Raw genomic sequence first — 26694 nt, 5'->3', positions numbered from 1 at the left:
GCCAGGTGTTGAACTTTGCCCTAAGCATCCTAGGGCACGAGTCTTCCCACAGGCCTTAAGTCAAGGCAGCCTGAATGCGATCTTGAATCGGCCCATACACCCTAGGAAAGGCCTAAAAGCTGGAAGAAGCGGCAGACACTGCAGGAACACCAGGAAGCGTTTCCTGTCCCAAACGCGTCTCCCTCGGTCCAGGACTCCCTTTTCCTGAAGCTGGAGCCTACTGCTATGTATTAATCCAAGGCTGAACCCCACCTTTCAGGGCGTTGCGAAGCCCTCCTCTACCACAAAGCCGGATTATGCTTCATCATTCTCCCTGTTAACTCTGAGACAGCAATTTGCCTGGGGTTAAGACATTTGTTACCAGAGATGGAAATGCAGGTAGATTTAAAGACACATTCCTCAGTAACAGAGATCTATGTCAGGGTGGAGCAAACCTTCTGAGGACAGACAGAAAGTGTGGCTGGGTCCTGGCCTGTGGCGGTACCAGGAGGCCTTTTGGTAGGTGAGCTGTGGCCACAGGGCCTGGATCATTTCCAAAGGACCCGCCTTCACTCAAGGCCTGACTGAGAAAGAAATTAGCATGCTGTTCTGCTCAATTATCCACTTACAGAGAGGCAAAATTACATTTCCTTAAAGCTGGACATGTAGACGAACGATATATCCATGATAGAAAACCCTGGGATTTTTTTTCCAAAAGAGATAAGAAACTTTATCACACCCCCAAAACTAACAGCCTGAGCTGTGGTGATTTTGGCAATCGAAACACAATGATTTTGTTTAGAACTGAATGTGAGCTTTCCTTCTGCTCCCAAACCTCTCTCAGACAAAAGTTTGGGCAGACATTACTTTTAAACAGGCTCATGTCACCCCAAGATAAAATATATTGAATAAGCACGAAAACAGCCCACAGAGGTTTGGGCCTCAGAGTTCTGGACTGGCTTCAGCTTCACATGGAGTCATGAGCATGGTCTCCTGGACACCAGACCCAAAAGCAGAGAGGAGAGAGGGCTCCCAGAGGGGACTGGGTCTCCTCTGTTCTAAAGCACCATGCTGGTGGGGACAGGAAGCTAAATGAAGTCATTCACCAGTCTGTTGTTCGCGTTTGGCTGCAGGAGCCCTGGAGTAGACTGGGGTGGATGTTGAGTGCCGTGCACCTCACTTGCCGCCAGCTCTCTGGCCCTGCCCTGACTTCTGCCCACTCAGCCACCACTACAGCTGGGAGTAGGTAAAGCTGACCTTCCCAGGAGCAATCCCTCACCCTCCTCCTTCGCTGGAAATGCCTGCTTTCCTCTGTCTGCCATGTAGCAGCATTCTGAGTTCCCAGGCTCTCTCCATCCCAGAAGGCACCTCTAAAAGCCATGCCCCCATCTGCACAAATGATGAGCAATTACCACTAATTGCCCCTCACTTCCCACCCACCCCAAGACCTCCCCTAAAGAGGGAAGGAGGGAGAGGAGGGGAGGGGAAGGCAGGAGAGCCAGTCAGGGCCCCTCCGTCCTGCCCCACTCAGCTCCCCCGGTCCATGCAGGGAGATTGGCCACCATCATTACTGCTCTTCACCCAGAGGCCTCCTAAGCAAGGGCTGCAAGCCTGAAAACCCTATGGGTTCTAGAGCTCAGGGCCTCTTAGGGCCAAGGTTTAGGCTTTATTAACCATTTCCAAACTGGAGCTTCAGAATGCAACTGCTGGAAGGAACCCCAAGGGTCCCCAGTTCAGCATCTTCCCTGCCTCATCCCTCAGGTTTACATAAGCTGTCAACATGGCCCTGAGGGAGGCGGTGCCACATGGTAGGGGCTGGGCGAATCTGGTTTCCAAGCCAGGCCTTGCCCCGGGCTTGGTGAGTGGCCTCAAGCAAGGATCTTGACCTCTCCGGGCCTTGATTTCCTCTTGAGTGAAGGATGAATAACCAGTTCCTACTTGCAGGGTCATTCTGAGGACTAAACAAAGTAATGCAAGCAGTACTCCTCCGAGACACAGAGAAGACCCAAAGAATGAGCGTTCTCAATATAGCAGTAGTTCGGAAAGAACTATCGTCACTGCAAAGAGTACTGTTCAGAGAAGCCAGAAGCCCAGGGTCCGGGCCTGCTCTGCTTCTCAAGAGATTTGTGACAGTAGGAACTCTGTTCACCTCTCTGACCCTCAGTTTCCTCAACTATAACTAAAATTTAAATGGCATCTGTAAGGCCTCTTCTAGTAAATAAATATATACTGAATATGTTTTTAGCTATGTGTATACATATATATATATATATATATATATATTTTTTTTTTTTTTTTGAGATGGGGTTTCACTCTTGTTGCCCAGGCTGGAGTGCAATGGCGCGATCTCGGCTCACCGCAACCTCTGCCTCCTGGGTTCAAGCAATTCTCCTGCCTCAGCTTCCTGAGTAGCTGGGATTACAGGCACGCACCACCATGCCCAGCTAATTTTTTGTATTTTTAGTTGAGACGGGGTTTCACCATGTTGACCAGGATGGTCTCGATCTCTTGACCTCGTGATCCACCCGCCTCGGCCTCCCAAAGTGCTGGGATTACGGGCTTGAGCCACCGCGCCCGGCCTAGCTCTGTGTATATATAACATGCGTATATGGACACCAGGGATTCTCAGCCTCAGCTATGGACATTTGGGGCCCGATAATTCTTTGTTGTGAGGAACCATCCTATGCATTGTAAAATGGTTGGCCACATGCCTGACCTCTACCCTCTAGACGTCAGTAGAATGTGTCCCCAGCCCCACCCCAGTCTAACAACCAAAAGTTTCTCCAGGCATTGCCAAATGTCTCCTGGGCCGCAATGCTGCCCCAAGTTGAGAGCTCACTTGTCATGCACACGTGTGCACGCGTGCGTGTACGCACATACACACACGGGATAATAAGATGCGGACTTTGATACAGTGAGGAGTTAAAGCTGGTGAGAACAGCAGAACTCAATTTCTGTGTACACAGCCCTTGAAATGTGCTCATGGAAACTTTATGGGGAATGAGACTACAAACATACACAGGACTTTTGAGCTTCTTTACATCTGTAAAATGGTTACTGTGCTCGTAAAGACTGCCTGCAGGCTTAATTTGGCATATACATACAGAGTCCCATTTAGTGCATAAACGCACTGGGCCCCAGAGCTCCCCACATCTGGCCTGCCCTGGTCAAGAATGTACTGGGAACTCAGCCTGGGGGAGAAGAACACAGGGGGATTCTGTGTGTTCCCTCCGCAAACACTCGCCTTGAGCACCCTGGAGGAAAAGGAAGCTGAGGCTGGGCTGGGGCAGCAGGCTGCGGTGGTCATTCCTGAGGAGGAGGGCGTTTTGCCAAATGTGCAAATCCCTTTGACTTAGTGGGTTTGACCAGACTTCTCAATGTACTATTTTCCTAGTCCAGAGAGCTTGGTGAATGAGGCTTGTGCTCACCGACATGAGACCACAGACGTACATACCTACCCACTTGGCTCATTGAAGTAAAAATGAACAATAATCATGAAGACGGAACACAGAGGTTCCAAAGAGGGACTGGTGAAGTGGAGGAGGGGAGGTGAACGTCAGCTTTAAAGAGATGTCTGTTTGCCCTGGGTCTTTAAAGACCAGAATCCTGAACTCCATTTTTACCTCATTATGACTTCTTTAACATTTGTTTTTAATTTATTCAAGATATAATCTTCACTGAGGACCACATATGAGCCAAACTTGAACTTGAAAACCAAGCTGGGCCTTTTGTTCTGCCTGCATTAATTAGTGTGCAAAGGGACATCTGATTTCCCCCTCCCCCAACAGTCTGAAACACTGGTTCCCACTTATGTAACTAACAACGTTAGAGTGGGGTACAGACGGGCCTGGTGGGTAACTGGCCCTAGGACAGGTATCAGGAAATTAATGTTCTAATCCTGGCTGATTCTCAGTGTGCCACTAAGACAAGCTATTTCAAGTGCTAAGCCTCATCTTTGAATTAGTTAACAGTTCCGTTTGCTGAAAACATTAAGTATATTAACTAGAATTATGAAGATCTACGATATTCTAGTTATTTGTGCTTGAAAATGAAGTACCAAGAGTAGAGCAGTTCCATACACCAATCTCTGGTTCTCAGAGGGAGTTCTGTGGAGCACAAGTCCCATGAGATGCTACTTGGAGAAAAAAGTTCTCGGGTGCTTCACTCACCCAACAAATACTTGTTTGATGGCCTTCTTTATGTCTGGTGCTGAGAATGCAGAAGGGAAGGAACAAAACAGACCCACCGCCTGCCTTCTTCAGGGACTTCAGGAGCCAGAGGATCAGATCATTATTAGGCCACATATTTACCAACAGTGAAATGTACTCAAGTACAGAGAGCCGAGAACTTACAGCAGGGAACCACATCTAAGGCTGGGAGGCAGGGAAGTATGAGGTGAGACTTACGCATGGGGTGACGGGGAGTAGGTGGAGGGGTAGTATTCCAAACACAAGGAAAGCCTTGGTCAAATAAGCCCAAGGAATCCTGCATAACACATTCCCTTCTATGAGATTCACTGGCATGTTAAAGGCCTGAGAAATCCTGCAAAAATGAAGCCCAGCACATTCTACCTATTCACATCCCAAGGATGTTACTCTAGGAAGTACTGAAAGGGGCACTATTGTTCTCAGAGCCTATAAGGAACTTTAGTATGAAACAAAAGCTCTTGTTCATATAACTGAAAAACTATCATGTGTCCTCTCAGAGCAGCCAAAATACCTTGGAGTTGCTAATGTAATTCTCAAGTATTTTCCTTGGCACAGGCCTATAAAACGATATGGTCTCCACAACTGCTCGCACACTCCGAGTATCCCAGATGAAGGAAAGTCCTTAGACACAAACCAGAGAGCCAGATACCATGTTCTAACTCCAGCACAGATCTCTGCTTTATCTATTTTTAAAGGATGTACGGCCTCAATTCTGGGATGAATTGAGAAAACTTCCATAAAAAGCAAAATAAAAATGAACGACCACCAACCATCAACTTATCAAAAATTACACATGGAAAGACACCCGAAGTGAACAATGATCTCCTTGTTAACCTAAAATGTCTAAGAGGAAGACAGTTTTTTGCTGTTTATTTTATTACATACTGTGCATAAAAAAAAGAGAAATTTAAATAAACAATAACAGATATTCACACTCGCAGAAAGAAGGCAGACTGTGTGCAAAGAATGGCGCTAGGGACAATGATCATCAAAAGGGAACAATGACAGTCAGGATCCTTAATAATACAGGTTCTAGAAAATTAGCAATCCAAAATTGAATTGGTGCAGTGTAGAGATTAAATTTTATAGAGACTAGCAAGATCCTGAAACCCAGGACCACTAAAACAGATAATGAGTTTATCTTTTTTTTTTTTTTTTTTTAAGACAGAGTCTCACTCTGTCGCCAAGGTTGGAGTGCAATGGTGCGATCTTGGCTCACTGCAACCTCCGCCTCCCGGGTTCAAGCAGTTCTTTGCCTCAGCCTCCCGCGTAGCTGGGATTACAGGTGCCTGCCACCACACCCAGATTTCACCATCTTGGTCAGGTTGGTCTTGAACTCCTGACCTCGTCGTGATCCATCCGCCTTAGCCTTCCAAAGTGCTGGGATTGCAGATGTGAGCCTCCGTGCCCGGCCAATGAGTTTATCTTAACAAAGCCCTTACTATGTGTGTCAGGCACTGTTCTACATGCTTATCTACAACCTTATTTAATCTTCACAACTATGAGGCAGATCCTAGAAATATATCAAAATATGGCTTCAGCCTCACTAGTCAATGGACATCTGTTATCCAGCTTTCGCATGAATCTTCAGAAGGACTAAACTTCTGCCTGATTGATGAGGATGTGATCACACAGATGACCAACACACCTCATCAATGTAGTCATGTGAGAACTAAGGAAGTAGGGCACGTTATTCCAATCCGCTGTCATTATCTGAGCATGCCCTTTCAAAAATAGGTAAACATTCCACGTGGAAGTTGGGTGAAAAACCTCCTTATGATCCTTATTTGTTGAAATGTATCAGTTGGTAGAACTATATATGCTTATTTTTTGTTGAAAGAGTAAAATATAAGCATGAAAAACATGAATTTTATTTAGAAAGCAATTATCATGTAGAATTATCAAATTATTAAGTAGGGGGCTATGAACAGAATTAACAGTATTGAGTACATTTAAAAAAAGAGAATAGGCTGGGCATGGTGGCTCATACCTGTAATCCCGGCACTTTGGGAGGCCGAGGTGGGCAGAACACCTGACGTCAGGAGTTTGAGATCAGCCTGGCCAACATGGTGAAACCCCATCTCTATTAAAACTACAAAAATTAGCCAGGCATGATGGCACGCACCTGTAATCCCAGCTACTTGGGAGGCAGAGGCAGGAGAATTGCTTGAACTTGGGAGGTAGAGGTTGCAGTGAGCCAAGATAGCGCCACTGCACTCCAGCCTCAGGAACAGAGCAAGACTCCATCTCAAAAAGAGAGAAAGAAAGAAAGAGAAAGAGAGAGAGAGAGAGAGAGAGAGAGAGAGAGAGAGAGAGAGAGAATGGTATATCCTTTTAGAGCAAATAAATATTTATTGTTTTAAAATTACAATAGGCATATTATATTCTACTTCTAGTCTCTACAGAACTGCTGAGTGCATTCATAACATTAAACACAATAACCTTTAGTAGCTATATATGCAACCCTAGTGTTCAGACAGTGGTCTCTAAGTAACATTTTCCACTAAAAGAAGTCAGAACTTCTTGTAGAAATGGCCAGCTCCTGGTCTGGGACAAGAAATGTACAAGGTAGGCCTGGACTAACCTGCCAGACCAGTAAGCAGAGAAGCATCCAAGACCACCAGGATTGTGTCACGTGGACTCAGGAGCCAACCTGAAGAGGCTCCAGCTGGCTAAAGATGGGATAGTTTGAGTATCAATAAGGACAATAATTCCAAATGGATTGAAAGACATTTAGTAGGTTTAAATTTATTTCATAATAACATTTTATTTTTAAGCTTCATTGGTCACCTTTACTGGGTGCCATGAAACCAGGAAGAAACTGGTATATAAAGGGAAAGAACCAGGCATTTAAACTGCTTTCCCCATATGATTTAAAACAAGGGCTGGCAAATTTTTACTGCAAAGGGCCTTATAGACAATCTTTCCAGCTCTGTGGGCCATATATGGCTTCAATCACAGCTAATTAACTGGGCACCTTGTAGCGCCCCAAACCTGCCCTAAATAATATGCAAATGCACGAATATGGCCGTGTTCCAATAAAACTTTATTTATAAAAGTAAGTGGCAAACTGGTCTTAGCCTATAGACTTTAGTTTACCGACCTCTGATCTGAGGTATCTAAATAGTTGGTGAGGGGTAGTTTCTCTTTTTAAAAATATTATAGCTGATAGACAAGGGAATTATACAAATAGACTATCATCATTTTGAAACTGCTAATGAGGTAAAGGATGTGGGCACTGATAATTAGTAGCTGCTGACATCACAGAGAGACAATCAGTGTCTCTGATGGAAAACAACATCTATTATATGAAGCAGTCTTGCAAAAATAAGTTAAAAAGGAGAAAGGGACTGGGCGAGGGGGAGAGGAAAAAACACTCTGAAACTTGACCAAAAATCTAAATCCAGTAATTTTCAAGAACTTCAGGAGACAGAGAAACATGTTAAAAGACATCATGAGGTTGCATTTAACAAAATCCAGACTGTGAAAAACTCCACAGGAGTCATCAAGATAAAAACCAATTAGGAAGTTACTCACATCCTATGAAAAATGCTGAGCAGAATGTCAACTTTGCCATCTCAACATTTCATATGAAAAAAACTCCAAAATCTTGCAGTACAGTTTCTTGATAAGTCATCTTTGATCCAGACATAATAAAGACTATAAAAGCTTCAGAGAAAATAAAAACCGTTATTTTTTTTAAATGAGAGACCCCAAGATATCTCATACCTTCACCTTATTTAGTATTCACAAATATGCTCTGTAATGTCACAGAAACAATCTAGCAACTGAAGAAATTATTGCTCCTGCCCTACACTGTCAATTTTTAAAAACTGATCATCAATTTGGCAACTGCCATAGTGAGAATTGTTTCTGGCAAGAACCATCAATGGCCACTAAGGTTTGATTTCTCATCAAACCTTTACCCAATCAGAACGGAGTGGCCAATGGCCTGCAGAGCAACATGCCCAAGTTTTATTGTGACTACTGTGACACAAACCTCACCCATGACTCTCCCTCTGTGAGAAAGAGGCACTGCAGTGGTAGGAAACACAAAAAGAATGTGAAAGACGACTATCAGAAATGGATGGAAGAGCAGGCTCAGAGCCTGATTGATAAAACAACGGCTGCATTTCAACAAGGAAAGATATCTCCTATTCCATTCTCTGCTCCTCCTCCTGCAGGGGCGATGATACCACCTCCCCCCAGTCTTCCGGGTCCTCCTTGCTGTGGTATGATGCCATCACCCCCTGTGGGAGAATGAGGCTGCCCATGGGAGGCCACGTACCAAAGATGCCTGGGCCCCCAATGGTGACACCTCCTGCCTGTCCCATGATAGTGCCCACTCAGCCGGGAATGACTCGACCAGACAGATAAGGATAGAGGGGAGGCCTCATTATATCGGTTTTATGTTACCTGTTCTGCTTCACCAGGAGGTCGTGCTGCTGTGATACTGGGTTTTCCATACAGCACAAAGCAGACTTGCTCCCCTGTCCTATCAAAGAGAATAGTTTTGGAGGGGAGAGGTGGGGCAAAAAAGATGCAGTTTTCATTTGTATTGGGAAATGTGAAAATAAAATTGTCAACTCTTTTAGTTAAAAAAAAAAAAGTTAAAAAATTAAAAAAAAAAGAACACCGTATCTTTCCTGTCCAAAATGTGTAACCTAAAGCTACACAGGAGGAAGCACCAGGGGAAAAAAAGAAAAAAGAAAAAAGAAAAGTCAAAGTCCTTCCGCAAAATAAATGGCTCGTGATCTTTAAAGAGTCAAGAACAGCCAGGGGCAATGGCTCAGGCCCATAATCCTAGCACTTCCGGAGGCCAAGGTGGGTGGATTGCCTGAGCTCAAGAGTTCGAGACCAGCCTGGGCAACATGGTGAAACCCCAACTCTACTAAAATACAAAAAATTAGCCAGGCATGGCAGTATGTGTCTGTAGTCCCAGCTACTTGGTAGGCTGAGGCAGGAGACTGGCTAGAACCCAAGAGGCAGAGGTTGCAGTGAGCCAAGATCGCGCCACTGCACTCCAGTCTAGGCAAGAATGAGACTCTGTCTCAAAAAAAAACAGAGACAACTAAGCGTAAGATGTGATCTTCGACTCATCCATAGATGAGACAATTGTACTGTCTATGTTAATTTCCTGATTTCAGTAATTATGCTTTGGCAAATGTCCTTGTTTTTAGAACATATCTTGTCCCTTCATCTTATTTAGATTCACAAATATACTCTATAGTATCAGAGATGCAATCTAGCAAATTATGCCCCCGTAAGTAAAGGGACATTACACCTGCAACTTACTTGTAAATGGCTCAGAAAAAAGCTACAGAGCCTAGCACAGTGGCTCCTGCCTATAATCCCAGCACTTTCAGAGGCTGAGGCAGGCAGATCACTTGAAGTCAGGAGTTTGAGACCAACCTGGCCAACATGTTAAAACCCTGTCTCTACTAAAAATACATGAATTAGCCAAGCACAGTGGCAGGTGCTTGTAATCCCAGGTACTTGGGAGGCTGAGGCAGGAAAATCGCTTGAATCTGGGAAGTGGAGGTTGCAGTGAGCCGAGATCATGCCACTCCACTCCAGTGTGGGCATCACAGCCAGACTTTGTCTTAAAAAAAAAAAAAAGTTACAGAAAGAAAGAAGGCGAATCTAGGGAAAAGTACATGAGAATTATTTGTGCTACTTTTGTATCTTTTCTGTGACTGAAATTATTCTAAAATTAAAAGTTAAAATGTAATTCATATTTATATACTAAATTGCTTATATATATATATCCTACATACAAATTTTAACTTATTTATAAAGTTAAAGTGTGCATGTGTGTGTATACACATACATACATATACACGCATACATACACACATCATCCTGTTGATAGCTATTTGATCAAGAGCTCACAGAAATTGGCAATACTTTAAAGTGATAGGCTAAGTTTTGCAAAGGGAATTGATAACCATGTAAATTCAAAACCATCCCTAAATACTGATGTTGATGTACTAATTACTTGTGTTTATGCATTTCTGGCTTCTCCCTGATTATATCATTTAGTCATTTCCTATAAAAAAATTTTTTAAGGGCCAGGCACAGTGGCTCACACCTGTAATCCCAGCACTTTGGGAGGCTGAGGCAGGCAGATCACCTGAGGTCAGGAGTTCGGGACCAGCCTGACCAACATGGAGAAACCCCATCTCTACTAAAAATAAAAAATAAAAAAAAAATTAGCTAGGTTTGGTGGTGCATGCCTGTAATTCCAGCTACTTGGGAGGCTGAGGCAGGAGAATCACTTGAACCTTAGATGGAGGTTGCAGTGAGCTGAGACAGCACCATTGTACTCCAGCCTGGGCAACAAGAGCGAAATTCCATCTCGAAAAAATATATATATATACACATATATATAAAAATTAGCCAGCTGTGATGGCACGCGCCTATAGTCCCAGCTACTAGGGAAGCTGAGGCAGGAGAGAGAATTGCTTGAACCTGGGGGGCAGAGGTTGCAGTGAGCTGAAATCGTGCCACTTCAGTTCAGCCTGGTTGAAAGAGTGAAACTCCGTCACACATACACACACACTACTATAAGAAAATATCTACTTGTTAAGATACTGCTTAAAGTATTTAGCTATTAAACATCTTAAGAAAGTTGTGATAATACTGCAAATTATTTTGGTAACATTTTTCATTTCTTTTCATATCCCGGAGATTCATTCTATGACGCTGATATTTCATTTCAGCCTCGGACAAATCCTGATTTTAAAACTGATGTGGAGCTGGTCAGGAGTACCAGCGAGCAGTCTATTCAGACAAAAATGTTAATTCAGTGCTTCTCAAAGCAGTATCTGTTCCCATTTGTCGTTGTCACTATCATTATCCCTATTCTCCCTGAGGGAGGCCCTGTGGCGTAGGGACACAGCCAAACCATGACCCAGCTGGGATTCAAGGCTATGCAGACCATGGCCAAAACCCAAGTTCCAGGTCCCCCTCTAGACACACTGCCCCCTGGAGGGACAAGGGTTGGCCTGTCAGTAGAATATTCTCCATCCCTCAAACCTTGGGTTCCTCTCTCTCCACACAAGTTCCTCTCCTTTCTTTCCATGCAAGGTCCAAGGAACTGCTTATTAAAGGGCTGTCCCAGACTCCACGGACTCTCCGTATCCCAGCCCCTTCCTGAATTAACTCTCTCTTGCACCTTTGTCTGGGAACACCCTTGTGAAAATGACCCATTTTCCACTCCCAAAGCTTCAGCACCAGTGTCTCACTCCCCCTAACAAGCATTTTATAGCAAAAAATGCTGATATTGTGAAGTAGAAAGCAAAGGGTTTTCGGCTCATGCACTCTAATATTCCTACTATACTCTTACCCCCCACGGTACCTCACCTCTATGCATCCCACCTGGAACACAGTTTAAATCAATAACACAATTAACAAGTAAAAACTACAGACAGTCCCTAACCTGTGATGGTCCAATTTAATGATACTTTGACTTTACGATGGGTTGATCTGGATGTAAGCCCATTGCAAGTCCAGGTGCATCTGTATATCCAATGTACACTTACACCCACACATGCACGAGGATGTGGGGCTGGTCAGGAGTACGAGTGAGGCAAGAGGCTAAGGCAACAGGTGCCCACCATTATTACGTATGGTATATAGATTTAACACCCAGGCACCACCATGTCATCAAAGCTTCATCCACTGAGTGGATCTGCAAGGGCAGCTTCATCCACAAGCAGCATGGGGGTGCTACACCCTAATCTAGGGTCCTGGGGGCCCCAGCCCAGCTGGGACCCCTGGAGTCTTCTCCTCCCCGGTCTCTGGGACTGGGGCTTCCCTTCCTCACTTTTTTCTCTGGAATCCCTTTGGACCCCAGGAGCCGAGTGTCCCCTCCCTGTCTTTCCTCCTCTCCCCAACACCGTGGTCCTCCATATCCAGCTAGTGCTCCACTGCTGCCCTCATCTGGGAGGTGCTGAGGTCTGGGTTCCCACAGTATCATGTGGGGAGGAGCAGGGAAAGAGTGACAGGTGGAAGGGGAACACACAACTAATCTCCAGTTTGGGTTGTACGAGAGATTCCAGACAGTGAAGACAGGGTGAGGGTATTTTGCTACCCAGACCTTCCATGAAAAGCTTCATCATGGACAACAGAATGAGGACTTGCTGCAACCTTGGCCTGAGGTGGAGGACACCGCCCAGGCAGACCCCAGAGTTTCCAGATATCAGACTATAGGGACTTTGAATATGGCTGAAGAAACAGGCCTTAGTTCATTTATCCTGCGTTTTTATTACAAACTTTTTCAAACATACAGAGAAGCTGGGTGAATGGCTTGCCCATGTACTTCCACATAGAACTGTTAACATCTCACATAGGATATTTAAGGAAGCAAGTGTACCACCTCAAAATGTCAGAAGAAAAACATAAGGAAATTTGGAGATTGGGAAAAACAGATTAAACGGAGCTGCCGAGTGCAGAAAAGCAGAGAAAGATTAAAATAGCAATTAACACCACGCCTGAGACTATAAATTGACCAGCTATTAATGTTCTGATTCTGCATCAGGCACTAAAAGTGCCTCCTAAGTGAAAGGAATAGAAATGCCACTGAAAAGAATGTATGCCAAGAGATGTTACTTTCATGCATTTTCACGTCAATGTGGCTCTCAATTTTCAGTGGAGGGAAATTGCAGGCTGGTGGAACTAGAACCGCCCACAGCTGAAATGCTGGCTCTATCACCTTCTGGAGAGGTGACTCTGGGCCCCTGATTTACTGTCAAAGTCTCGGTTTCCTTAAGGATAAAATAGAGATGATAATATCAGATGCACAAGAATTCAGTGTAGGAAGAGTTCTAACAGCATGATATAGAGCCCTGGAACATTAAAGGTGCCTCTGGGGCTGTTTTATAAATATTGATGCTTAAATATTCGTGTTGTCAACAATCAACAAGTGAATCACTTATTATGAGTCAGGTGTTATGTTTTAGATAAAGAAGTATTTCAAGGTGCATCATTTTGACTGGAATCAGTGGCTCCTGCCTGTAATCCTAGCACTTTGGGAGGTCAAGGTGGAAGGATCACTTGAGCCCAGGCATTTGGGGCCAGCCTGGGCAATGAAGTGAGACCCTGTCTCTATTTTTTTTTTAATAAAAAAAATAAAATAATAACAAAAAGAAGTGCAACATCTCTGGAACACTGCTGGCTGTGTACTTCCCTGAGTGGTGGAAGACGAGGCTTTACCACTCTAGAGTACAGCTGGACCCTAGTCCTGTTTCCATCACTACTAATTGTTTGCCCTTGCGCAGGTCAACAACTGCCCTGAGCTCATGCTCCTCACCTGGTGGGTAGGAGGGATGGTTCCACCTAGCTCAGAGAGCTAAAGGACACTCCTGCAGGGTCCTTGATAAGAATCTCAGGGACTAACACCCAACCACCCCTAGAAGGTAAGTCTTGCAAATCCAGCTGAGTTTAGTGACCCCGACATATCCTTTTTTGGAATTTATGGAGGGGAGTGTAGTCCAAAACATCAGAAAGCACTACTGCCAACAAATCTGGACTTGTAAATTGATCTTCTTTTCATACCACTCATTCCTACTTCTTTTGTTATTCTTCCTCATTATCAATGAGATCCATCTGTTCCTTAATCGCAGTTGCCATCTCTCATATTTACACCTTTCTGCTTTCTCCACACATTCTCTATAGACATTCCTACACATAATAGCTCCATTCACTTTAATGAGGTCTAAGATACTTATCTAAGATTTAGAGCCTTGCAAGACCCGGTCTCTAGGAGGGCTTAGCTAGGACCCCAAATGCCTCCTTAACTTCTAGCAACCATATCGTAAGACCCTTTGTTAATCTTTCCACCATGCTATTATTGGAAAATAATTTGGGAAGTATGGAATTTCAAGATTTCTATTTTTCCTTTTTTGAGATGATATCTCGCTTTTTCGCCCAGGCTGGAGTGCAGTGGTGCGGTCTCGGCTCACAGGTGTGTGCCACCACACCCGGCTAAATTTTTGTATTTTTAGTAGAGACAGGGTTTCACCATGTTGGCCAAGCTGGTCTTTAACTCTTGACCTCAAGTGATCCTCCTGTCTCAGCCTCCCGAAGTGCTGGTATTACAGGTGTGAGCCACTGCGCTTGGCTGAATTTCATTGATTTCTAACCATCTTAAACAAATACACACACACACACACACACACACACACACACACACAGAGAGAGAGAGAGAGAGAGAGAGAGAGAGAAGAGAGAGAGAGAGAGAGAGGGAGGGAGAGAGAGAGAGAGAGTTAGTTTACTCCTTCAGCATTCTTCCACACCAAAAACACATTTGCATATTCTAATCCTCACCAATTTCAATGAGGAAAAACAATCCCCAATTTCCAAACAGTTCAAAAGTTAGTAGCTAAGCACCTTTTCCGGGGATGAAGTTCCTGGGGCAGCCCATGAAAGGTCATTAATTCCTCTGGGGCACTGCTCCGGGGGAACCATTTCAACCACAACTGTCACTTACTTCTACAACTGTTTATTCAGGAAAGGACATTCTTGGGTCCAATGTGTAAAGCTGAAACAAATCTATCCACCCTCAACCCCAGCTGATAACTCACACCAGGATTTCTGAACTGGGAAACAAAGGTCAGCTGCCCTTCTCTGGAGAGGAGGAGGAGCTAGTCATAGCAGGCATGTATGTAAAGTCACATGGGTAGAATGGGAGATCGAGACTTTGGACTCACAACCAAGTTCAAATCTTGGCGCCATCAATTACCAGCAATGTAACCTTGTACAAGATACTTGAACTCTACAAGTCTGTTTGCACAGCAGCAAAATGGGAACAACTATCTACTTCTTAGCAGGTCAGAAGCTATGAAAAACACTAAGGTCTTAACAGCCATTGCCAAGTGCTTTCCAAATGGGGTGGAGCTATTTACACTCTTTAAGAACAGCCAAAAAGAGGAGCCAGAGCAGCCATTTTACCACGCATTTGCCAGCACTGAAAAGTCTTATGCAGACAAAATCATAATGTGATGGGCCAAAGATGATTCATGTATTAATTTGTGTTTTTTGACTCCCTGGGAAGTTGAACATAGTTTCACATATTTGCAGGCATTTATAGTTGTTCTTTTGTGAATTTGATGTTTATGTTTATTTTCTACAATTAGGGTGAACACTTGGGGACTTGTTCTTCCTCTTGAATAGAAATGAAAATAGATTTCCAAAAATGCTGTGACACAGTTTCAGAGCATAAGTGTGAGCTCATTCCCTGTCCTGAGGACCCCAGGTAATTAGTTATTGCCCTTGACCACATCCACAAAAACTCCTGAAAAAGGCCATGGTTAGGAAAACATTTTTATGATTTTATTTTGATGATCATTTTCCTAAGAAAATCTGTAGATTATGCACACGATGAAAAGGAAAGATTTAGAAGTTTGAAATTTATTTGAGAACCTTAAATGTATCTGTCAATTAGGTGAACTCAGAGCATTGCTAACACCTTGTAAGTCTCAGAAAGAAACTGCAGAGCATCCAGGGGCTGTTCCCTGGGCAGAGCATACAGCATAGAGGAAAAGGCCAAGTCCTTCACTCCCCTCATGATTCCCTTTGTTTGTGAACGCCAAGGTTTTGGAAACTGCATTTATTTTATTGTTCACTAAATCCAATCCATATGTGTGTGTGTGTGTGTGTGTGCATGTATATATATATATATATTTTTTTTTTTTTTTTCAGAGACAGTCTCACTCTGTCATTCAGGCTGAAGGGCAGTGGTGCGATCATGGCTCTCTGTAACCTCCATGCCCAGGTTGAAGTGATCCTCCCACCTCAGCCTCCCAAGAAACTGGTGCCCACCACCATGCCCAGCTAATTTTTTTCTATTCTTTTGTAGAGATGGGGTTTATTACCCAGGCTGGTCTCGAACTCGTAAGCTCAAGTGATCTGCCTGCCTTAGCCTCCCAAATTGTTGGGATTACAGGTGTAAGCCACCACACCAGGCTGCGAATTGTATTTTGATTCTCATCTCTATCTCTCTTCAAAATCAGCCAGCTCCAGACAATAAAAGGAGGAAACATTTCCCAGGTGTGCCATGCCTTTCAGTCAATACACAAACATTTCATTATCTAACATGTAGCTAAAAGGTCCCAACACTCTGGGCTTTATGAGGGGATGGAGAGGAAGGGCCTGCAGTCTCCCTGCTGCCAACAAAATTTCAGGCTCCCCACTCTAGCCAACTTACTTGCCCATGGTTTTCCTGAGAATATCGAGAAGCCATGGGATCCTCCAATGTACACTCTTCTCCATTTCTGCCAACTCACCTCTGCATTCCCCTACAACCTCATCTTCAAGCCTCGAGCTCGCCTGTAAAACTGCCAGGAAACCCACTATATAGCACCCTCCCTGGATGAAGGAAGAAGCCTGTCTGCTTTTGAAGCTCAGTCTCACCTCCTCTTCCTCTCACCTTTCCCATTCATCTTCTAGCCTGCCCTACTGTCCCTACAAGCGGGCACCCACGCCAGCAGCCCAAATATACATTCTCCCAATCTTGTGACTCCTCCCTTCCCTCTTCCTTCCATAGCCAGGCTTTTGAAATGGGTTGTCTAGTCTTTGAGGTTCTCCGTGGTGGTACTAAGATTGGAAGGTACATCGGGATAGAAAGAGGAGGCCACTTGAAACTGCAGGAGTCTGGTCTGGGGTTCCAGCTGAGGGGGGAGGCACTGGGCCACACCTGAGACTAGTCTGCAGCTTGGCACCTTGGCTATCCTGTTGGGAAGCACTGAGCTAATATTCCTTCTCTCTACCTTTATCACCACAACTTACATGAACACCTTTCTCCGTGGGAACCAGTAACCTCCTAATAGCTGAATTCCAAAAGCTCTTATTTTTTATTTTTATTTATTTCTTAGAGACAGGGTCTCACTCTGCCACCCAGGCTGGGGTGCAGTGGCACAATCATAGCTCACTGTAACTTTGAACTCCTGGGCTACTACCAAGCCCAATTCATTTTTAAAATGCTTTTAGAGATGAGGTCTTATAATGTTGCTCAGGCTGGTCTCGAACTTCTGGCCTCAAGATATCCTTCTGCCGCAGCCTACTGAGTAGCTGGGATCACAAGCCACAGCACCTGGCTCAAAAGTTCCTCTTGTCGGGCGCATTGGCTCACACCTGTAATCCCAGCACTTTGGGAGGCCAAGGTGGGCGGATCACGAGCTCAGAAGATCAGGACCATGCTGGCTAACACGGTGAAAGCCGTTCTCTACTAAAAATACAAAAAAATAGCCAGGTATAGTGGCATGCACCTGGAGTCCCAGCTACTTGAGAGGCTGAGGCAGGAGAATCACTTGAACCCAGGAGGCAGAAGTTGCAGTGAGCCGAGATCCACTGCACTCCAGCCTGGGTAACAAGGGTGAGACTCCATCTCAAAAAAATAAAAAATAAAATTTAATTTAAAAAATCTCCTCTTGACTCCTCAATCTTCTTGTCCCCTCTCTCTGTGGCATCTAACACCAAAGACACTCCTTCTCCTCTCCCCTCTCCCCCTCCCCTTTTCTCTTTCTTTTCTTTTCTTTAAGATGGCATTTCCCTCTTGTTCCCAGGCTGGAGTGCAATGGCGCAGTCTCGGCTCACTGCAACCTCTGCCTCCCAGGTTCAAGCGATTCTCCTGCCTCTGCCTTCCGAGTAGCTGGGATTACAGGTACCCTGCCACTATGCCCGGCTAATTTTTGTGTTTTTAGAGACAGGGTTTCACCATGGTGGCCAGGCTGGTCTTGAACTCCTGACCTCAAGTGATCTGCCCTCCTCGGCCTCCCAAAGTGCTGGGATTATAGGCATGTGCCGCCGCACCTGGCCTCCCCTTTTCTTTCCCTCCAGCTTCCAAGATGTTGCATGCAACATGAGGCAAGCTAGAGGAAAAGAAAGGGGGAGGGGAGTCCCTACACTCTCCTCCTACCTTACACCCAGCGCTTCCTTCCATCCTCCTCCAATGACTTATTTCCCTGCTCTGAGCATCCCTTCCCCTTCTTCTCTACCTCTCTTACATCACCCAGTTTCAATCATCCCCTCAACATCCCCTCACACCTAACATGTCTCCAACGAAACCGAGGAGTTCCTCCTAATGAGAGCTTCTCATAGACTGTGTAGAGTCTGTTATTGCCAAAATATTCAGTACGCATCTGTCCACCACTGGGGAGGCAGAGACTTGAGACGCCTTCATCAGGGCCTCATCTGCAGAAGTCATTCTCCAGGTGCCCGAGCTTGGACACCAGGAGTTAACTGTGACATCAGCCACTTTCTGGACCTGGTACCTCCCCTCCCCACAGAGGTACAGACAAGAACCCCATTTTCTCCCATCCCACCTTCACTTTCCACTCTGCTACTCTGAAGCCCTTTTCTCCTCACCCCTGGCTCCTGTGAGTCTAACTGCTCTATCCCCTTCCAGGTCCTCCTCCTGCAATCTACCATTCTCTTTCTAGGCACATGTATGAGTCACGTCACTTCCCAGCATAACTTTGGATGGTTCTCTACTGCCTCTTGAATAAGATCAGATTCATAGGCCGGGCGCGATGGCTCAAGCCTGTAATCCCAGCACTTTGGGAGGCCGAGGCGGGTGGATCACGAGGTCAAGAGATCGAGACCATCCTGGTCAACATGGTGAAACCCTGTCTCTACTAAAAATACAAAACATTAGCTGGGCATGGTGGCGTGTGCCTGTAATCTCAGCTACTCAGGAGGCTGAGGCAGGAGAATTTCCTGAACCCAGGAGGCGGAGGTTGCGGTGAGTCAAGATCGCGCCATTGCACTCCAGCCTGGGTAACAAGAGCAAAACCCCGTCTCAAAAAAAAAAAAAAAAAAAAAAAAGATCAGATTCATTCCCTGGCATTCTAGGTCCCTTAGTCCAAGTACTGGCCGTTATCCTTCCAGGCAAATGGAACTGAATAAGCTGCATTACCCCAAATCACCCTGAGCTTTTCCTTCCTCCATGTCTTCACTCTCCCAGTGCTGGCTCCCACCTCAAGAGGACAGTCAAAGAGGATGTCTGCTTTTCACTCTGCCTGGTCCTACTGTTTACATTTTTCTTTTTTTCTTTTTTTTTTTTTTTTGAGACAGAGTTTCACTCATGTTACCCAGGCTGGAGTGCAATGGCGCGATCTCGGCTCACCGCAACCTCCGCCTCCTGGGTTCAGGAAATTCTCCTGCCTCAGCCTCCTGAGTAGCTGGGATTACAGGCACACACCACCATGCCCAGCTAGTGTTTTTGTATTTTTAGTAGAGACGGGGTTTCACCATGTTGACCAGGATGGTCTCGATCTCTTGACCTCGTGATCCACCCGCCTCGGCCTCCCAAAGTGCTGGGATTACAGGCTTGAGCCACCGCGCCCGGCCTGTTTACATTTTTCTAAATTACAAGAATTACCTCGATTAAAGAATAACTGAGTTTTAAGGACTAGTTTAAACCTACCCCTTTGACCTGCCTTACTGAATCACCCAGGAAGCAATTTTTCTCAATTTCCATTATGAAAATGCATCTCCAGACTTTACTGCCTCTTAACTTATTACAATGCTACTATGACTTCTTTCCTACTTAATTTTTAAATCCTTTAGGGCAAAGGCTGGGTCTTATCTTGTTTCCCATAGTCCCTTAGCCACTGCCCATGATAGGTATCCAATACACTTCAATTGAAGAAGTTGAGGAGTTAGGAGTTATATTTAAGAGTGTTAATCTAAATTTCCCCAGGTTAGCAAGTAAAAGATGTCTCTAAATTAAAATGTAAATAGGGTCTTCCCATTATAGAAGATTTAAAAGATTTTCCAGTGCGTTAATCACTTACATTCTTTATTTCCCAATTACTTTAGGAACACTGCACATCACTGTAAAGGTTGGAATATGCTGTTAGATTGTGTGTGTGTGTGTGTGTGTGTGTGTGTGTGTGTGTGTGTGTTGCTTCCCTTTTCTTCAAGAATCCCTAAAAGTGAGATGAATGAAGAATGTGACCAAACTATAACTTTCCAAAAGTATGACAAATTAAATCAGTTATTCCTTGCCCAAAAAAAGACTGACAGACTTCCCAACCTTCCCTACAGAGCTTGTCACCAATATCACCCCGGTAATCCAAGGGCGAAAACTTCAGCAACGCAGGCCCTCTCAAAAGCTTGTTCCATGTGAAAAGCCCTCATTAAACTCTGAGTTATATTTAGAAAAAAAAATAGAACAGAAGTTATATTTAGATGAAATGGCTCAAAAGAATTTTACCAAAAGCAGCATATTTATACTGATCTTCCAAAAGAAAAGGTTTCCTTAGCTTTTACATGCAACTCCTAAAAACAGACAACCTCTTCCTATATATACAAAGATTTCTGCTTGGGTTCCTTTGGGTCTGGAAGAACAGGAGCTCCCAGGATATGAGCAAGACTTCCCATGGGAAGCAGTGGGATGTAAAGGACTTAAAAACGAGCATGTTTGAGGACCAGAACAATTTTATACAAAAACCTGAATTGAGATGGTCTCAGAAAAGTGTGAGCAACTGTGCCTGCGCTGCATGAAAGATACTCTAAAATTTGTTAGATGGACACAAAAACCACAGATTCCCTCAGCAATACTTCCTCAGCAATACTGCCACAGAGGCTGCAGTGAGCCAAGAGCAAGCCATTCCCATTACTGGGTATATATCCAAAGGATTATAAATCGTTCTACTATAAGGACACGTGCACACGAATGTTCACTGCAGCACAGTTTACAATAGCAAAGACCTGGAACCAACCCAAAAGCCCATCGATGATAGACTGGACAGGGAAAATGTGGCACATATACACCATGGAATATTATGCCGCCATCAAAAACGATGAGTTTGTGTCCTTTGTAGGGACATGAATGAACCTGGAAACCATCATTCTCAGCAAACTGACACAAGAACAGAAAATCAAACACCGCATGTTCTCACTCATAGATGGGTGTTGAACAATGAGAATACGTGGACACAGGGAGGGGAGCATCACACACTGGGGTCTGTTGGGGGGAAACAGGGGAGGGACAGCAGGGGGTGGGGAGTTGGGGAGAGATAGCCTGGGGAGAAATGCCAGATATAGGTGATGGGGAGGAAGGCAGCAAATCACACTGCCATGTGTGTACCTATGCAAAAATCTTGCATGTTCTTCACATGTACCCCAAAACCTAAAACGCAATAAAAAAAATTTTTTTAATAAAAATTAAAACAAAAAAACATGCTTAAGCAATAACATGCTTAGGCACCTTAGGCACAAATTCTGAAATCTTGCCGTTCCTGTTTGAAAAAAGAATCTACAGTCATAAATGTGTGAGACTTAATAAAATCACTCTGCTCACAAAAAAAAAAAAAAAAGATCAAGCCATTGCACTCCAGCCTGGGCAATATTGCTGAGGGAGTCTGAAAGAAGTGGAAAGAAGTGTTTCTTTCCAAAATGTCATCAACACCCACTTCATGGTCACAGTCAAACCACTTTCTATCACATTGCAGCTGGCTTGCTAAACCACATTCAACGTTTTTTTTTTTGGCTCTTTTGTGTTTGAAACTATCTTTGGCATTCACTTTTTAATGTCTTGACTTGTATTTTCTTTCTTTCTTTCTTTCTTTTTTTGGACGGAGTCTGGCTCTGTTGCCAGGCTAAAGTGTAGTGGTGTGATCTCAGCTCACTGCAACCTCCACCTCCTGGGTTCAAGTGATTCTCGTGCCTCAGTCACCAATGTAGTTAGGATTATAGGCGCCTGCCACCATGCCGGGTTAATCCTTGTATTTTTAGTACAGATGGGGTTTCACCATGTTGGCCAGGCAGGTCTTGAACTCCTGACCTCAGGTGTTCCGCAGGCCTTGGCCTCTCAAAGTGCTAGGGTTATGGGCTGAGCCACACCACACCCAGCCAACTTACATTTTCCTAAAGGAATTCTAGGCAACAGCCCCAAAGTGGTTTAGTAAACCGTGAAACCTTTTCAGAAATGAATGTATAATTTTGAGGTGATTATTGAAAAAATGGTTTGTGGCAGTTATTCCTTTCTTCACAGGGTCCCAGGGCCTCCAAACAAGAGGCAATCACAGCTCAGAAACTTGGCCCACATCCCATGCTGAGGGGACCTCTTCTCTAAAGAGCCTCAGGAAAAGGCCACTTCCCAGCATCCCAGCCAAACCGGAGTGGAGGGCAAGGGTGATGGCTCACGGGGAGAGAGATGGCCAGACTGTAGGACGGGCCAGCCCCCAGTGGTCTCAGCAGGAATTATGCCAGTGGGTGAGGCTGTTGAAGCCTCCTGCCTGCTATTCCTAGGATTCATTAACACCCTGAAAACACTCCAGCCAATTCCCACTTCTGCATCTGGCTTGGTATTTCCAGAGGAAGTGTTAGAGCGGCAGATAGCTGGGGTCACCTAATTTTATACTGTCTCTAGGCCTTAGAGTAGCAAAGCCTGAAGTTGTACAATTTAGAGGCCAAACAAAAAAAAAGACCTAAGATGTCAGAGAAACCGATCATATATTCCAGGCACTTTCCTCCCAAGTCATCAGCTACTTTCCTCCTCTCTCCCCACCTGTATCTAGCCACATTTATTTTACCAGGCTAGGAAACCAACAGAGGACCACTTTGTCTGTACCTACCATTTGCCTACTGTGACAATTACCTTAATTATATTAATATAATCATCCAGAGGAAAACCATAATCTCCACCCTGTAGTCCAGACAATCAAGTGCTTAAGTGTTTCCTCACTTGCTTTACTTACTGGCAGCAAAAGAACAGGGTCAAATTAGGTTTAACTGTGCTGACCTTACTGCAGAACACTCCCCCAGTATATCCATGAACTAACACAGCAAAAGCCACATAGGGACAAAGAAACACTGGGAACTGAACTAACTTCTGTACGGGCAAGTCACCAGGGGGACAAGATGTAGGTATGGGAGTGGGATGGGACATACCAAGTCCCCAGGAAAGTACATGTCCTAGGAGGCTTGAAAGGAGGATGGTGTTTGGGCATGGACAGGGAACAGCTGCAGAGATGGACAGGGACAGTCAGAGGCATGCAGAAAGGAAAGGTTGGCTGCCTCAAGGAGGGCTCCAAAATCCCACACGGGCCAGGATTTAGTGATTAGGAATCTCCAGTATCAGCAAGAATCAGCCTTTCAAAGTTCTTAGGCAAAATAACACACAAGATGATGGAAGGAAGGAGGGGACACCAACAAAAATCTGTCTCACTTGGGCTCTTAGGGGAAGGAGATAGCAGAGACTGGGTGAATCAAATGCCCTAAAGAGAAATGGGTGCATGGAGAAATACCCTTGAGGGAGCTATAGTCATATTTGACGGTGAAATAGTCATTTCTGGTGACTTTAACTGCACCAGGACTTGGCTGAGGGCTGATGCACAGATGCTAGTGCTTCCCAGACCCCTCTCTAGATATCCTAATGGTAAATGGAAAAATGGGATTTCAGTAGCATTAACTCTCCCCCACCCACAAGTTACAGGAACCCCACCAAAACTTGCAGAAATAAGCTACATGTGTGGGCATCAGAGGGAATCACTGAAAACCTAAATAAGACTGCAGCAGCTCATTGCTCCCCCTGCCCTTTGATTGGCACGCACCTCTTTTAACACTAATGAGAAAAAGCAACAGCCATAGACCCACCTCCAGCTTTCACTGCAAAAGTGACACTTACATTCAGGACTTCCTGGGGTGTTCCAGGCCAGCAGGGCCAAAGCTGCAAGGCCTCCCTGCCTCTCAGGGCAAAACTGTGAGGTCTGTGTGGTCCTACTCCCCATTCCCCTCTTCCTAGGCCAGAGTCTCCCCACCACGCGTCAACCGCCGCCCCCAACCCATCTGATGATGGTAGCGCCCCTACTGAACCAAATGTAGAGGTCTTGGCTCTCCAACGACCGCTGTACAATGACAGCAGGAATGGCCATTCAGCACCTAGCCTTTCTCCAGCACCCTTTAATTATCATTGTTATTTCAGGGCAGCTTTAGCATAGAGTGGGTTGCTGGAACCCTGATCCTAAGAGGTCAAGACTCCCTGCCCCGTTACCCACCGTCGACAACGAAGTGGCGGGCACTGGGAAGCTGGGCGGGAAGCAAAGAACAACTACGATGCGCATCGCGCGCAAGCAGCAGCACGCGGGAGCCTGGCACACAGTAGGTAGGCGCTCACCCAAGATCTGTCATCGGACCCAGTTTCTGGGCAGGGAGCCTGGGGGTGGGGTGGTGGCTTGGAGGGTCACAAAGGCCTCGCCAGCCCCCAGCTGCGACCCTCGCTACGCGGGGGGCGGGAGTTTTGAGCCAGAGAGAAGGGGCGAAGGAATCCGCCCTCATTTGCACGTCGTCTGGGGCCCGGTCAATTTGCTTAATCACCGCTCTAAATGCCAGCGCGCAGCACACAATACGCGCCCATTAACAGGTTTAAAGTGTCGCAGCGCTCGCTTTAAATGAGAAAAGCAGGCGACAAAAGGGGGAAAAAGCCAAGTTCCTCAACTCGAAGAATGCCTCGGGTTGCCTCGAAATCATCTACGCCGAGTTAAAAATCCGGGGCTAGCTCCGCAGAAAAGCTGAGACCCGGGTGCGAGGGCTGGGGGTGGGAAGGGGGGCTGTGAATAACCCGCCACGAATACTGGGTTTCTTAGGAACCAGCCTTCAGCCGCCCAGTGAACCCGGAGTCGGAGGACAACACCGCCAACTCAGCTCCCCAGGCCCCTTGCCCCACTGCCAGAGAAAGCTGACCGATTTCCAAGTAGGAAAGCGAGACCCCCCAAAGCGGGCACAAATCCAAGTTTCCTTCGGTGCAGGCAAAGAATTCTGGAGGCCAAGGAAGATCCCAGAGGTGGACTCCAAAACTTCAACCCGCAAGAGGGGAGTAGTTAAAGGAACTTTTCTTTCATCCAGACACTGGCCAGCGCAGCCTCGCGCTCGGCCTCCAGAGAGTAGTTCAACTCCGCAAACAAGTTCTGCTCGGGATCGGCACAGGAGGTCCCATCCCCCACCCCACGGCCGAGCCCGGGGGCTCATCCTGCGGGCCGCGGCCTCCCACCCTCTCCGGCGCTCCCGATGGGCACTCACGGTGCGCGCTCCTCCGGGAGACAGGGGTCCGTTGGAGAGGTACGGGCTACTCAGGTCCGGGATCATCAGAAAGGGGTACCCAGGGTAGGGGGGTCCTTTAAAGAACGCGCCGTCCTGGGGCCTTCTCACTGCGAACAAGACCAAGGCGAGGTGAGGCCCGGGCCTCCAGGGCAGCGCCACTGCAGGGGGCTCGGGACCGGAGCCTGGGACCCGAGCGCCCCCTCCCCACGCGCCCCATGGGGGCTGCCGCCAAGAGAAGCGGAGGGCAAGGGCTCGTCCACCCGTGCGAGGGACTCCTTGGGTCGCCTGGGCTGAGCCGCGGAGCGCAGCGGTGATCGAGAGTGGGGGTTGTCCCGGCGGGCACGTACCTTCGGCGAAATAGTCCCGCGGCTTCTGGAAAGTGTCCCGGGCGGGCTGCGGGCGCCTCTCCGCCTGCGGAGGAGACACAAAGGCAAAAGCGGGTGAGCGGACGCGGGACCGGGATCTCCCGGGGCCGGCCGCGGAGCCTCCTCACCTCCGAGTCCGAGCTGCTGCTCTGGTTCTCCGACTCGTTGACCAGGGACGACTTGACCTCGTCTAGGTCCCGCTGCGCCGAGGCGCTGTCGCTGCTCGGCTCCTGCTCCTCGCCTCCCTCGTCCTGGAAGGGGATCAGCTCGTCGTTCGCCCCGAGGTCGTCCCCTCCGCCGGCCGCCCCAGCGCTAGAGCTGCCACCTCCCCCGCCGCCGCCGCCGCCGAGCTGGGGCATGGTGGGGCCGCGGGCCGGGGCCGCCGATCTCGGAGCCCCTAGCCGCCCGCGCCCTGCCCGGCCCGGCCCGGCACCCCTCCTGCCCGCTCGCCGGCCCGCTGCGCTAGCTGCCGCAACAAAGTTTGGCAGGGCGTGGCCCCGCGGGAAGCGGGCCCGGCGCGGCCGGGCCGGGGCGCGGGCGGCTCGGCTCGGGCCCCTCCGGCAGCGCCGAGCCTAGGGCTCCCCAACTCGCCGCCGCCGCCGCCGCCTGCTCCGCCGGGGCGTCCCAGCCCCTGGCCCGCCGGGGAGGGGCGAGCGGGGAGGGAGGGAGGGACCGCCGGGCTGGGCAGGGGGGCCGGAGGGAGGAGCCCCGGCTGCAAGCTGACACCCGCGCGCCTCGCGGAACCCGGAGGGCTGCGGCGCGCGCACACACATACACACACAAACACACACACACACACACGCGCACTCACACTCATACTCACGTTCACACTCGCACCTTCCGGGTACTGCGGCCCCCTGCAGCGTGCACCACTCCCAACCCCAAACTCGCCCTGATCCCCCTCCTGCGCCCCACACTGCACCCTCGGCGGCCCTCCCCCCGGCCTCCCTTGAGTCCTGGAAGTCTTGCCCCCACCCCTCCGCATCCCCTAACTTTCTCCCAAAGAACCCGGAGAGCTCCGTGCAGGTTCACACCCCCTCCCGCAGTATCGGCGCGGGCGGCACTGCCCCCTGCGGGAAAGCCTAGGACGCACA

The 26694-nt window shown here is 47.1% G+C and overlaps 1 protein-coding gene and 1 pseudogene across 1 annotated transcript in view; one reads left to right on the top strand and one right to left on the bottom strand.

Moving 5' to 3' along the window:
- TCF7L1 (transcription factor 7 like 1) overlaps window positions 1-26255 on the bottom strand; it is a 181249-nt gene extending 154994 nt beyond the window's left edge. The window contains exons 1-3 of the mRNA XM_032243496.1: window positions 25729-26255; window positions 25583-25646; window positions 25215-25342 (exon numbers count right to left, since the gene is read on the bottom strand). Of these exons, the coding sequence (XP_032099387.1) occupies window positions 25215-25342; window positions 25583-25646; window positions 25729-25959 (423 nt within the window). The 5' untranslated portion in view covers window positions 25960-26255. The remainder of the gene's footprint in view (window positions 1-25214; window positions 25343-25582; window positions 25647-25728) is intronic.
- LOC116526861 lies at window positions 8127-8564 on the top strand (annotated as a pseudogene).
- Window positions 26256-26694: the final 439 nt, after the last annotated feature.

This window comes from Sapajus apella, unplaced genomic scaffold (genome assembly GCF_009761245.1).
Source record: "Sapajus apella isolate SASKATOON/1434 unplaced genomic scaffold, GSC_monkey_1.0 scaffold52, whole genome shotgun sequence".
Classification (NCBI taxonomy): Eukaryota; Metazoa; Chordata; class Mammalia; order Primates; family Cebidae; genus Sapajus; species Sapajus apella.
This window is presented reverse-complemented; position numbering and strand designations above follow the sequence as displayed.